A 12,163-nucleotide genomic window follows, 5' to 3' on the forward strand; every position below is an offset into this window, starting at 1 on the left:
GTTTTGGATTGTAATTATGTTACATAAGATACAGAGACAAATCTCGACAAACGATGCTTAAATGGAAAATAGTACAAATGAATGGATGTTTTGATATCAATGGGCATACCTCATGTGAATGTGAACTCTCCATCTATTATATAGAGATACATAATTCTAGTTCATAGTTTAGTTATGTGCAACCAAGGCATTTTGTGATGTACTCATAGAGCAGTAACAAGAATTTGTCTTTCATTCCATTTTATTAGATTTTTATTTTTCTCGTCATAAAAATAATTTAAGACAACAACAAAAAAGCATAATGAAATAATTTTAACAGAACAACAAAATATGTAATTATATACAAGTGAGAGCAATACACAAAATACATTAAAAGCACTGAAAGTCAGAAAGCGAAAGCAGTATCAACGTAAATAATCTTCTCAAAATAATTTGGAGCATGCGCGTTTGTACATCGTTGGTATTTTGTATTGTCGCCCTAATGTGACGTGGTAATTTATAGAGAATTTTCTTAACTAAAATATAAAAGCTAATACAAATATTCAAAAAGGAAAGTAATATACTCCAGTTCACATATTTGAAAAGAAACTTCAATAGTTGAAACGAATTTAGATTTAAGTTAGGAAACTAAATTCTGTGTTAGAAGAAAATCAAGTATGAAAAATATACCTTGTTCCGAAGAAAATAAACGTGGGCGCCATTTTGTCCATATGCAACCGAGCTGTCACAAATTGGAATACAAAGTTTGATCTCAGTAATTATAAATAATGATCGCATATACGAAAATTTTACCAATCGAAAGTGAGGAAGGCTGTTAAAACATGAAAAATTCTACCAAGAATTAAAAAAATAGGAATATATAGCTAATAAATGAAAAATGAGAGAAACTTTCCTTCCGAAAATATTTGAGAAGATTAAGATGAAATTCCAAAAAGCCTTTATACATGCCCAGCAGATATAAAATGAATAGATTTTATTATGTCTTTCTAAATTGATAAAATAATTACAGTAAAAACATGCTGAATAGCAATATATTTTCTTGTTCGCCACTAATACTGAGAAACGAAAAACAAAGCGCCAAGACAATCAAATGTACAATCAATAAGGGCATATAGCTTGGGTATTTTGAAAAAGATTGAAAGCTTTCTATTTCTTACGCCGCTAGTGGGAATAAGCCAGACCGATACAAGTTATCTGATCAATGTTTAGTTTACACATTGCGCTTGCGTTACGCAAATTAACTGATCACTACTCTTGACTCGTGGTTTTCTTGGCTATAACAAATAGTGTCGTAACTTCTCATCCATGTTGTACCAGGCCAGCTCAAGCAACAATTCCCATGGTAACTGAACATGAGAGGGTTTGGCTTTTAGGGAGCCATGTGTGATTCAGTGCTATAACAACACGCTACTAATGTAAAGGTGTTAAAAGACGCATCGAAGTTTCCACAATGAAAAGGGACTGTCAAATATTATGCAAACTTAGCTTCTGGATGAAATTAATGCTCGCATAATTAGTTGTAGTATGATTTTAATCAACAAAATGCACTTGAATCATACACCTCCTAACACTGGTAAAATACGCATAATTTCTTCGGCATCTAATCCGGCTTGTTGTAATGCAAATACTTGAGCCACCGGATTTTGTGTAGGATTTTGTTGAGCATTTAATTTACTACCACCTTGTGCATTAGCTTTATATCCATTTACGTTATTATTTAGATTGTTATTATTATTGTTATTTGTATTTGAATTTGATGGATTTATAACAAGCTTTGGCTGTCCTGATTGTCCCTTATGAATTCCAATCTCAACTGTTCCGCCAGATGATATGACAATAGGCTTTTTACTAGCGCCACTTGATACAATGCTTGCACCGTTTTGTCCACCTGCAGAAAAAATACTTGGTCCTCCAGGACCACCTGCAGATACCATGTCAGGACCACCACCCATTCCCGCTGATTGTCCCATTAACATTTGAAGCAGTCCTCCATTTCCTCCTCCCGACGCACCTCCAAATGGTCCGTTTCCACCTCCCGATGCCCCTCCAAATGGTCCATTTCCAGTATTCACACCGGCAAGTTTGGCCAATTGTTGATTGGAAAACGTACTAAGTAATGATTCGAAGTTTTGACCACCAAATGCATTAACGTTAGATCCAGCAACACCAACAACTGCTCCTAAACCTGCATGCCCTGTTCCTCTATTTCCTCCCATATGTCCACCACCATGACCGCCATGTCCGCCTCCGTTACCACCACCATGTCTGCCACCATTACCACCACCGTGACCACCTCCATTACCACCATGTCCACCTCCCATTCCATTACCGCCTCCATTGCCACCGCCCATTCCATGACCACCTCCATTTCCACCGCCCATTCCATGACCACCACCATTGCCACCACCCATTCCATGACCACCTCCATGACCGCCTCCATTACCACCTCCCATTCCATGCCCACCTCCATTGCCACCGCCCATTCCATGACCTCCTCCATTACCACCGCCCATTCCATGACCACCTCCATGACCGCCTCCATTGCCACCACCCATTCCATGACCACCTCCATGACCGCCTCCATTGCCACCGCCCATTCCATGACCGCCTCCATTACCCCCACCCATTCCATGACCACCTCCATTACCACCACCCATTCCATGACCGCCTCCATGACCGCCTCCATTGCCACCACCCATTCCGTGACCACCTCCGTTTCCACCGCCCATTCCATGACCACCTCCATGACCGTTCATTCCATGACCACCTCCATGGCCGCCTCCTATTCCACCGCCCATTCCATGACCACCTCCATTGCCACCGCCAATTCCATGACCGCCTCCATTGCCACCTCCCATGCCAAGACCGCCTCCATTGCCACCACCCATGCCGTGACCACCGCCCATTCCATGACTGCCTCCAGTGCCACCGCCCATTCCATGACCGGCTCCATTGCCACCGCCCATTCCATGACCGCCTCCATTGCCACCGCCCATTCCATGACCGCCTCCAGTGCTACCGCCCATTCCATGACCACCTCCGATGGCACCACCCATTCCATGACCACCTCCAATTCCGGCATGTCCACCGCCCATCCCATGACCACCTCCGTTGGCACTGCTCATTCCATGACCACCTCCAATTCCGGCATGTCCACCGCCCATTCCATGACCACCTCCAATGGCACCACCCATCCCGTGACCACCTCCATTTCCAGCATGTCCACCGCCCATTCCGAGACCTCCAGCATGTCCACCGCCCATTCCGGGACCTCCAGCATGTCCACCGCCCATTCCGAGACCTCCAGCATGTCCACCGCCCATTCCGGGACCTCCAGCATGTCCACCGCCCATTCCGGGACCTCCAGCATGTCCACCGCCCATTCCGGGACCTCCAGCATGTCCACCGCCCATTCCAGGACCTCCAGCATGTCCACCGCCCATTCCGGGACCTCCAGCATGTCCACCGCCCATTCCAGGACCTCCAGCATGACCACCGCCCATTCCGGGACCTCCAGCGTGTCCACCACCCATTCCAGGACCTCCATGTCCACCTGGACCAGCACCAGGTCCAGGTCCACCTCTTCGACCACCTGGTCTACCACCAGCTCCAACTGGAACACTGGCAGTTTGTACATTTCCACTACCTTTATTGTTTATTGCACTCGGTCCATTATTTTGTGTTCCCATGGGTGAGAAAATATTTGCTGTTTTAGCAATAATAATGGTCTGGTTGAGATGTCTGTTAGATATATTATTTACATTCTTCCTGATACTCTGCCTGTTGCTCTTCCTCAAACTTTGAGCTGTGTTTGCAGATTTTCTAATTGGTATTATTCTTATGAGTCGTCTACCTGGTCCACTTGGTCGACTACCACCATTACGATTTGCAGTTCCAGAACCTCTAAAAGCTGCGATTTGTCTTCTTGGTGGTGGTACAACTAATCTTACATTTTGAATATTGTTTAATGTCAGTCCAGGTCCTCGTCCTTTTGGTGTTAGCCGCCTGAGATATCTTGATCTTGACCCCTAAAAATAAATAATGAAATGTTTATTTAATTGTACTTAACTATTTATGTGTTGTTGTAAGTAGATTTATCAATACGGTTTAACTAGTAATGTATGCAGTTATTAATTTTTTATTATATTTCGGTATTTATATTGTGTTGGTATTTTCGATGTCTTGTAAACCGCAATTTTTAAGGCTATGTGACTCAATCAAGGGGGACGGGCTCACGGTAGGAGGCTGGAGACAACATCAGTTGCATATAAGACATGTTTGACAGTATATCCTACATACATTAATTAATGAACTATATGAAATAAAATAAACTGCATTTTGCTTTTAAAATAGTTAACTCTAAAAAACTGCAATTATACGCTAAAGAGTAAGTGTTGTTACAAATGGTTAATATAAAAAGGAAGATGTGGTATGATTGCCAATGAGACAACTATCCACAAAAGACCAAAATGACACAAACATTAACTACTATAGGTCACCGTACGTCCTTCAACAATGAACAAAGCCCATACCGCATAGTCAGCTTTAAAAGGCCCCGATAAGACTAAAATGTGAGACAATCAGAATGATTCTCTTCTTATCACTGTCTTTAATAAGAAGTAGGATCACGTACACCAACGTGAAACGTCAAAATAAAAGAATTTTGTGAACGAATTTAACTTTTTTTCTTTAAAGGCTAAGAAATTGAGGAAGAGCAAGGTTCATTATTCATTTTATTTTTAAGTTTTCTTATTGGACTACTTTGTGGACAAGGGAAATGAAAAAGTATCAAATGGCTCAATCAACTAATAACAATGCAAATAAAAACGACCCATAAAAGTGAAGTAATATGTCAATAAATATCTCTAAATAAATTGACCGCACGATCACTCACTGTTTATTGTGACAAATCGTAATAAAAACACCGAGTGTAATGTCATTAAAATGTCAAGTCCATTACAGCCACTGGACAGTGGTCATGTCCGGGTGTTATAATAAGCTGATCGAACTCGGTAGTGTTGATTTTATGACGGATTTGGTCATCGGACATATCATAAAAACTCCCACATTAGCATATTTGCAGACCAAGCAATTTTTTATTGGCATGCATAAACTGACGAGGAAGACTCCCCCAATGCGATGATTTCCCCCTACATTATCAAAAATGCAACGCTTGCAATAAAGTAACACAGACATGCGTTTCGTCAACATCAGACTCGTCAGAGACGCTCAAATCAAAACAGCTTAACGGTTAAATAAATTGCAAAGTGCATGCAAAGATTTTTCACTACATTTTCAACCTTATTAACAATACAAGGCTTTTAATAAAGTAACATGTGTTTCTCCAACATCCGACTCGTCATTGACGCGCGAATCAAAAGTTGGAAGGCAAAATCAAACACAAATTAGAGAGCACCGAATGCAAAAGTACCAAACAGTCCCGCCAAAACTGGATGGATTGTAAGCCAATAACAACGTATTCTTGTGCGCTTTTTAAAACATTACACTTATTTTGAAAACGGCTAATCGCGTTACAGTATTCTTTATTTTTGTGTAAGCCAAAAATGAAATAATTCATCACCGTTTTGATTGTTAACACGCAAATTAAAAATGGCTGCTTAAAAAAAAGCCAAAATATGAAGATTTTCATTTCAGTCAATGTCAAATAGGATCGTGTTACCAGCAAATTAATCAAATCATATACTTTGTAGTCAATAACAACTGTTTTATAAATGATGTTTCACGAATGACAAAATTTTATCATGTACGGGGACAGTGTAACAATTGATAGCCATTCAATAAATAATAGAAGTTATTTGACTTTAATGGCCAATCTGGTAATTTGCCTGAGTGTTGTATATTATATTACCATACAAAGTACGTCCCAATCTGTTTTATAGGTAAAATATACAATTAAGTCTTCAGTAGATGCCATTTAGCCAAGGACAAAGGACATTAAATAATCATATTCGATTTATTAAAACCCAGTATTATTATTTGCTAATTAACTATATGTATGAATTATACTCGTACCGATTAAATGTTAATAGAAAAGGATAAAGTTGTTTCCCAAAATTAAAAAAAAAAAATAGTAAAAATAAATGCCTAAATTACATAAAAAAGAAAACCTTTGTGTAGTCAAAGAGAGGCGAGAGATACCGAGAAGTCATTCAAAGTCATTAGTAGAAAAACTGACAATATCATTACAAAACGACCAGAACATACAGCAGAAACTAAAACACAACATTGAAAACTTAAAACCGCGCAAAAACAACATCATCAAAAAACTAGGGGTGCTCGCAGGTACTCCAGAACGGTAAACAGATCCTGTTCCATACCCGTCATCAAGTTAGAGAACAATGACTATTATTTAACAGTGTGCTGCACTTTTGATTTAAATTTGCTATTTATATAGAATACTTTGCCTTCATTGCCAAAATTGTATAGCACTCATTTATTTTATGTTTCATTTCGCCACGTATACTAATTATCACTTATATATATTGCATATGCTTTCTAAGATTACTTTTCAGAAGTTGCTATACTTTTAAATATATGCTTTTCAGAAGTTGCTATACTTTTAAATATATGCTTTTCAGAAGTTGCTATACTTTTAAATATATGCTTTTTAGAAGTTACTATACTTTTAAATATATGCTTTTCAGAAGTTGCTATACTTTTAAATATATGCTTTTCAGAAGTTGCTATACTTTTATATATATATATATATGGGTTTTCGATTTTTTTTTTCTTTTATATACATGCCTTCTGCTTTCCTGAAGTTGCTTTATTTTTATATATATGCTTGCATTACTAACCTTAATGTATATGTATTTTCCAGACAATATGAATATTTAAACCGTACGCATACGTTCTTGACACGTTAATTTAATATGATAATCTCTTGTATTTAGCATGTACACGAAATAGAATTATACTCGCTAAAATGGCAGTTATTGGAAGTAAACATAATGTGTGAAAAAAAGTTTAGAAATATTTAAAAACTTTACTGAAAAATGCAAATGGAAAGAAATATGCATGAACAAAACATGTAAATGTAAAAATAAATGTAATGTTCCCTGTGGGCGAGAGTGCCAAAAGAGAAAATAAAGTATTCATATCAATTGATAAAATGTTCGTTTATTCACTTTATTCATGTAGTTTGAAGAATATTAGTTTAATATTTTAACAAATGCCTGTATAAAATCCACCCTGACATTATGTTCCAAATACAAGTTTTTGGTTGAGCTCCGATACGCGAATGGTCAGACAGTACAAGTATACAAATAGTGTGTCTGGTTAGGACAGTACGCATACGGTCCAAATACGCATATGATCTGGATCATTTGTATGATCATGCATTGTTTTATCATTATATATTAAATATGTGTATATTCGCTGTTACTGAAAGCTTGCTAAAGACCCACTACAGCTAATAGATAAATCATGATCTTTAAGAATAAAGTATCAATCAGTACACATTTGACGCAGATATAGAACAAAGACGTCATATTTGTTTGAATGTCGCATACAAACTTTACAGATCGTTTGTTTCTTGTAATTTGTGTGTACCGATTTCAAATAAAACTTGTGTGTCTTTGATTTATTATAATGGTCTTTGTTAATCATTAAACTTGTATAAAATACGTAGATGTGGTATGATTACCAGTGACGCGAATCCAAATGAGCTGTGAAAGGACCAGATACCTCATATAAGACATACCAGAAGGTGTGAAAAAAGCCCCCCCCCCACCCCACCCCCCTAAAAAAATGAAAATCTATAGCCTTTGATTAGATTGGCCAATATTAGATTATTTAGCTTCAAAAGATTAAAACAACACGTTAAATAATTTCTTGCGTCCGAGGCGTTTTTTTTTACCTTAATCAGGAACGCCTAAAGCCGCCAAACATTTGAAATTCGAAGATGTATAAGTACCGAAACAGTTGAAGAGCTATATGTCAAAAATACCTAAAATAAATTGCCAAATTCATCTAAAGCCAATTTTGCCTGAGGGAGTTGAAACCTCAGTTTCTTAATAATTTCAGAATTTATAAACTGTCAAAAAGTGTTTAAATAATTATTGTTTATCTTTATTTGAATATAGAGGGAAAATACAAATATAAAGTGACGAGGTATGATTTACAATGACAAATATCCAACAGAGACCAAAATACCAGTGTGTAAACAACTCTAGTTAAACGTACGGGTATCAACAAAACTAAGACTTTTATTGCTGACTATCGGTATGGGCTTTGCTCATTGTTGAAGACCGTACGTTGACCTACAGTTGATAATTTTTGTGTCATTTTGGTCTCTTGTGGACAGTTGTCTCATTGGCAATCATACCACATCTTCTTTTTTTTATTATAACTCTATAATTTGCATAATATTTAAACTGTTAAATAATTCCCAATCATATTGTTTGGTCGCTACAAATTTATTCCAGTGTCAGCAATAAATACATTCCCGAATAATCGTGAACACAGTCCAGAGTTAACAATAACTACAGCCAGGAGTAAGCGTAAAGTGCAGTAAAGAGTGGGCACCCAACGCAGTCTAGGATAAGCATCAAATTCAGTCAAGGGAACGTAACAAATGCAGCCTATTGTACGAACCAAATACATGTCAGTGTACGCATTAAAGACATCTTAATCTAGACAGCTTTCTTTAATATAAAACACAATAATGAATGAGTGCCTCTGTTTAAACATTATGATATCTTTTTTGTCTAAAACAATAGATTTAAAATATTTCTGTTAAATCCGAATTATTTTACATACATAATCATAAGTATAACAAAACAAATATGTGGTATGATTGCCAAAGAGACAACTCTTCATAAGAGACAAAATTACTCAGACACTAACAAGGATAAGTCATCGAACGGTCTTCACCAAAGCCCATACCACATAGTCAGCAATAAAAAGCCCCGAAAGCAAAAATGCAAAACAATTGAAATTAATGTACAAATACAATGAACAAAAACAAATACGTAACAAAGGAAACAACTGGACTGCAGGCTTCTGACGGTGTTAATCATGTAAGCGGGATCTTATCCCTCCTCCTAACCTTGGACAGTGGTGTGACAGTATAACAAGCTTCTGACGGGGTTAAACATGTTAGCGAGATCTAATCTCTCCTCCTAACCTGAGAGAATGGTGTAACAGTATAACAAGCTTCTGACGGGGTTAAACATGTTCGCGGGATATAATCCATCCTCCTAACCTGGGACAGTGGTGTAACAGTACAATAGGCTTCTGACGGGGTTATACATATTAGCGGGATCTAACCCCTTCTCCTAACCTGGGACTGTGGTGTAACAGTACAACATAAAAAAAAACTAACGATGAAAATCAGTCGCAAAAGGCTTAACTCATTAGATGGATACAAATAGAAATACGTTTAACTAAAACACAGTGAGGACGTGAGCGGGTACTTGTACATCCGAACATCATAAGACACTAAGAACAGAAGTATGAAACTTATTATAACCACACAACGATATGGGTTGTGTTCAGTACTCTATACCATGACCTAATGTTAACATTCATTTTATATGTCTTTTTAATTGTGTATATCTGTAGCATGTCGTCAAGGATATCCACTAACACACTGTGTGTTTATGTTTCATTCTGTGTAATATTTGATTGTAATTTTGTTAGTTCGTTCAATGATAATAACCTCAGGATTCCATTCACAGAAGACCGCTTTTCCATATTAGGTATAAACCTTCTGGTTATTTGATGAGCCAAGAAGCTTGTCAATTTCTAAAGAACCCGGTTGAATCACAAAGACATGAAATCGTGTTGTGTGAAAATTGGAGCCGTTTATAGCTTCCGTTGTTGTATGGGGTTTGCTCAAGGTTGTAGTTGAACTTTGACCTGTAGTTGTTAACGTCTATTTCATTTGATCTGAGGTGGATAATTGTCTTACTGGCAATACTGGCAATCAAATATAAAAAAAAGAAGATGGTGTATGATTGCCAATGAGACAACTATCCACAAAAGACCAAAATGACAAAAACATTAACAACTATACGTCACCGTACGGCCTTCAACAATGAGCAAAGCCCATATCGCATAGTCAGCTATAAAAGGCTCCGATAAGACAATGTAACACAAAATTCGTCTCATTTGTTTTTTTTATGGTTTCATGTATGCCTATAAGCAGCGTTTGGATGTTCTTTTCTTTTCATCTAGCATGATTGATTTAACATATTTGGAATATCATATAGCAAATAAGCTCAAAACCCTCAGATAAAGTTCGTATAACTAGGGGTCCCATTTTAGTCAAATATCTGTTGATAATTCTGCGTTTTTCTATACATCACAGGCTTTCAAGAGATTCGATTTAAGTTTCCGCAAAAGGCAAATCAAGAAAAGTGTATCGGACGCTCTTAATTAATAACAATTTATTTTCAATTTAAAATGGTGTAATATTCAAAAGCTATATTCGGACAATCTATTGATATTCCAACATATGAGCTTAGTCGTATAGAAATCCTGACTGTATATTCTGTACTTAAGGTGGTGCCTAACACTACAGGGAGATAACTCTGTAAAATCAGCTAAACGTTTAAATTATGTTGCGTTGTTAAGAGAATATTAAGCGTCTCAATGATCAAAATAACTGTTTGTCAAACTGCTATATTACCAGTTTTTTTCTGATAAAATGGTTGGTTCATATTTTTTGAAAGTTTTATATTTTTATCAAAGGGTCAAAGTAAATACTTTGTCAAAATTTGATGAAAATTAAACGAGCCAAATTAATTTTAGTGAAGGTGTTGGGTACCACCTTAATGCTCAAAAATCAACCACAGTCTTTGTTAAAACATCTACATGTATACGTGCACTAACACGAGGTCGATTTCTATCCGACGCAGTTCATGTTTGAAATATCCAATAAAAAACATATTTATAATGTTATATAATTTTAAAGAAAAAATCGTAAACTAACCTGGGTCCTAACTTCTACAGAAAATTGAACGACACAAATTATAATCCCAACTACGAATAGTAGAAAAGTACGACTCTGCATTTTCACAGAAAATGGCAAGTGTAAACTATACTACAAGCAGCTGACCCAAGAAGTGGATAAAATGGTATATGTTTAATGTTTTTATATGAGGAGCCTTATTAATATGCGTCTGTTTATCCTATGAGTTAGCTATAGTGACAGATTCATTGGTCTTTTGTTAGAGAACTGTATATAATTGACACTTTTCACGGACTGATACACAGAACATAGGTAAAAAAGCATTAAATTCTACTGTATTTCCGGCCGGCAAAATTGATCGATTGTCCATTAAATATTATTTATTCAATATTTTTTATGTCCCAATTTTTATATTTTAGTAGATATTACATTTTGTCCATGGTTTTTTAACATGTGTGTTACACTTGTTTGTTATGAATATGATTATCTTACATTATACTAGAACACACCCGTGATCTCACGGGTCCGTGACTGAATTAAAGTATATAACTATGCGCAAGCCTTATTTTAGTATTAGTATTGTCATCTGATAAAGTCGTGTCGATTGTAAGATACACGGCAGTTTTCTCTGCTTTCAAATCTTTCTGTTTGAACCCGTCGAACTGGAACTTATCAATTATTGGTAATATTTCTTATTTGGAAAACAATAGGTCCTGGAATGGAGTCAACAGCATTGTCCTATATTAGTTATAAATAAAGTTAAATTCTTTGTTTCACAGTTTTACGTCATGCCCACTAACAAATAGAAAACTGTACCTATACGCCTTATTTTAAGTCCAGATTTTTAGTATTCGTATTGTTATCTTAGAAAGTCTTACTGATTAAAATACTACAATAGGTAACAATTTGACAATTTAGTAGTGTCAACCTTGTTATTATGACCCGTATATATAGCATATTAATCCTAATACACCGTTTGGTGGTGCGCCTGTCAGATGCGGAACGTACGGATAAGGTAATAAGTAACAGGTGATACTATTGGTATCGGTATCGGACTCGACCCGGAACTTCTTAATTATTGGCAATTTTAATTACGTGGAAAACAAAAGGGCCTGGAGTGGTGTAATTTTTAATCTACACCTTTGTACTATATTAGTTATATATAAAGTTGAATTCTGTGATTCGTCGTTTTAACGTGATGACGGCTGACAAATTGGACCTCGTAAT

The 12,163-nt window shown here is 36.7% G+C and overlaps 1 protein-coding gene across 2 annotated transcripts; it reads right to left on the reverse strand.

The window, feature by feature from the left end:
* Nucleotides 1-223: 223 nt before the first annotated feature.
* LOC134718766 (uncharacterized) lies at nt 224-11,139 on the reverse strand. Of its 2 annotated transcripts, XM_063581469.1 has the most exons (3): nt 10,958-11,139; nt 3,176-4,028; nt 224-3,136 (listed from the first exon to the last, which is right to left on the reverse strand). In XM_063581469.1, the coding sequence occupies exons 1-3, from the start codon at nt 11,036-11,038 to the stop codon at nt 1,554-1,556; spliced, it is 2,517 nt and encodes an 838-aa protein (XP_063437539.1). In that variant the 5' UTR covers nt 11,039-11,139; the 3' UTR covers nt 224-1,553. The 2 variants fall into 2 exon arrangements, with proteins under 2 accessions (XP_063437539.1, XP_063437538.1); XM_063581468.1 differs by having other exon boundaries at nt 224-4,028.
* Nucleotides 11,140-12,163: the final 1,024 nt, after the last annotated feature.

The sequence above is a fragment of the Mytilus trossulus genome, chromosome 5, assembly GCF_036588685.1.
Source record: "Mytilus trossulus isolate FHL-02 chromosome 5, PNRI_Mtr1.1.1.hap1, whole genome shotgun sequence".
Classification (NCBI taxonomy): domain Eukaryota; kingdom Metazoa; phylum Mollusca; class Bivalvia; order Mytilida; family Mytilidae; genus Mytilus; species Mytilus trossulus.

Excerpts from the sequence above, each read along its gene's own strand:
- LOC134718766 (XM_063581468.1), bottom strand. The coding sequence starts at position 11,038 with ATGCAGAGTCGTACTTTTCTACTATTCGTAGTTGGGATTATAATTTGT. Across the intron at positions 4,029-10,957 it reads CTGTAGAAGTTAGGACCCAG|GGGTCAAGATCAAGATATCT; the intron begins GTTAGTTTACGA and ends ATTTATTTTTAG.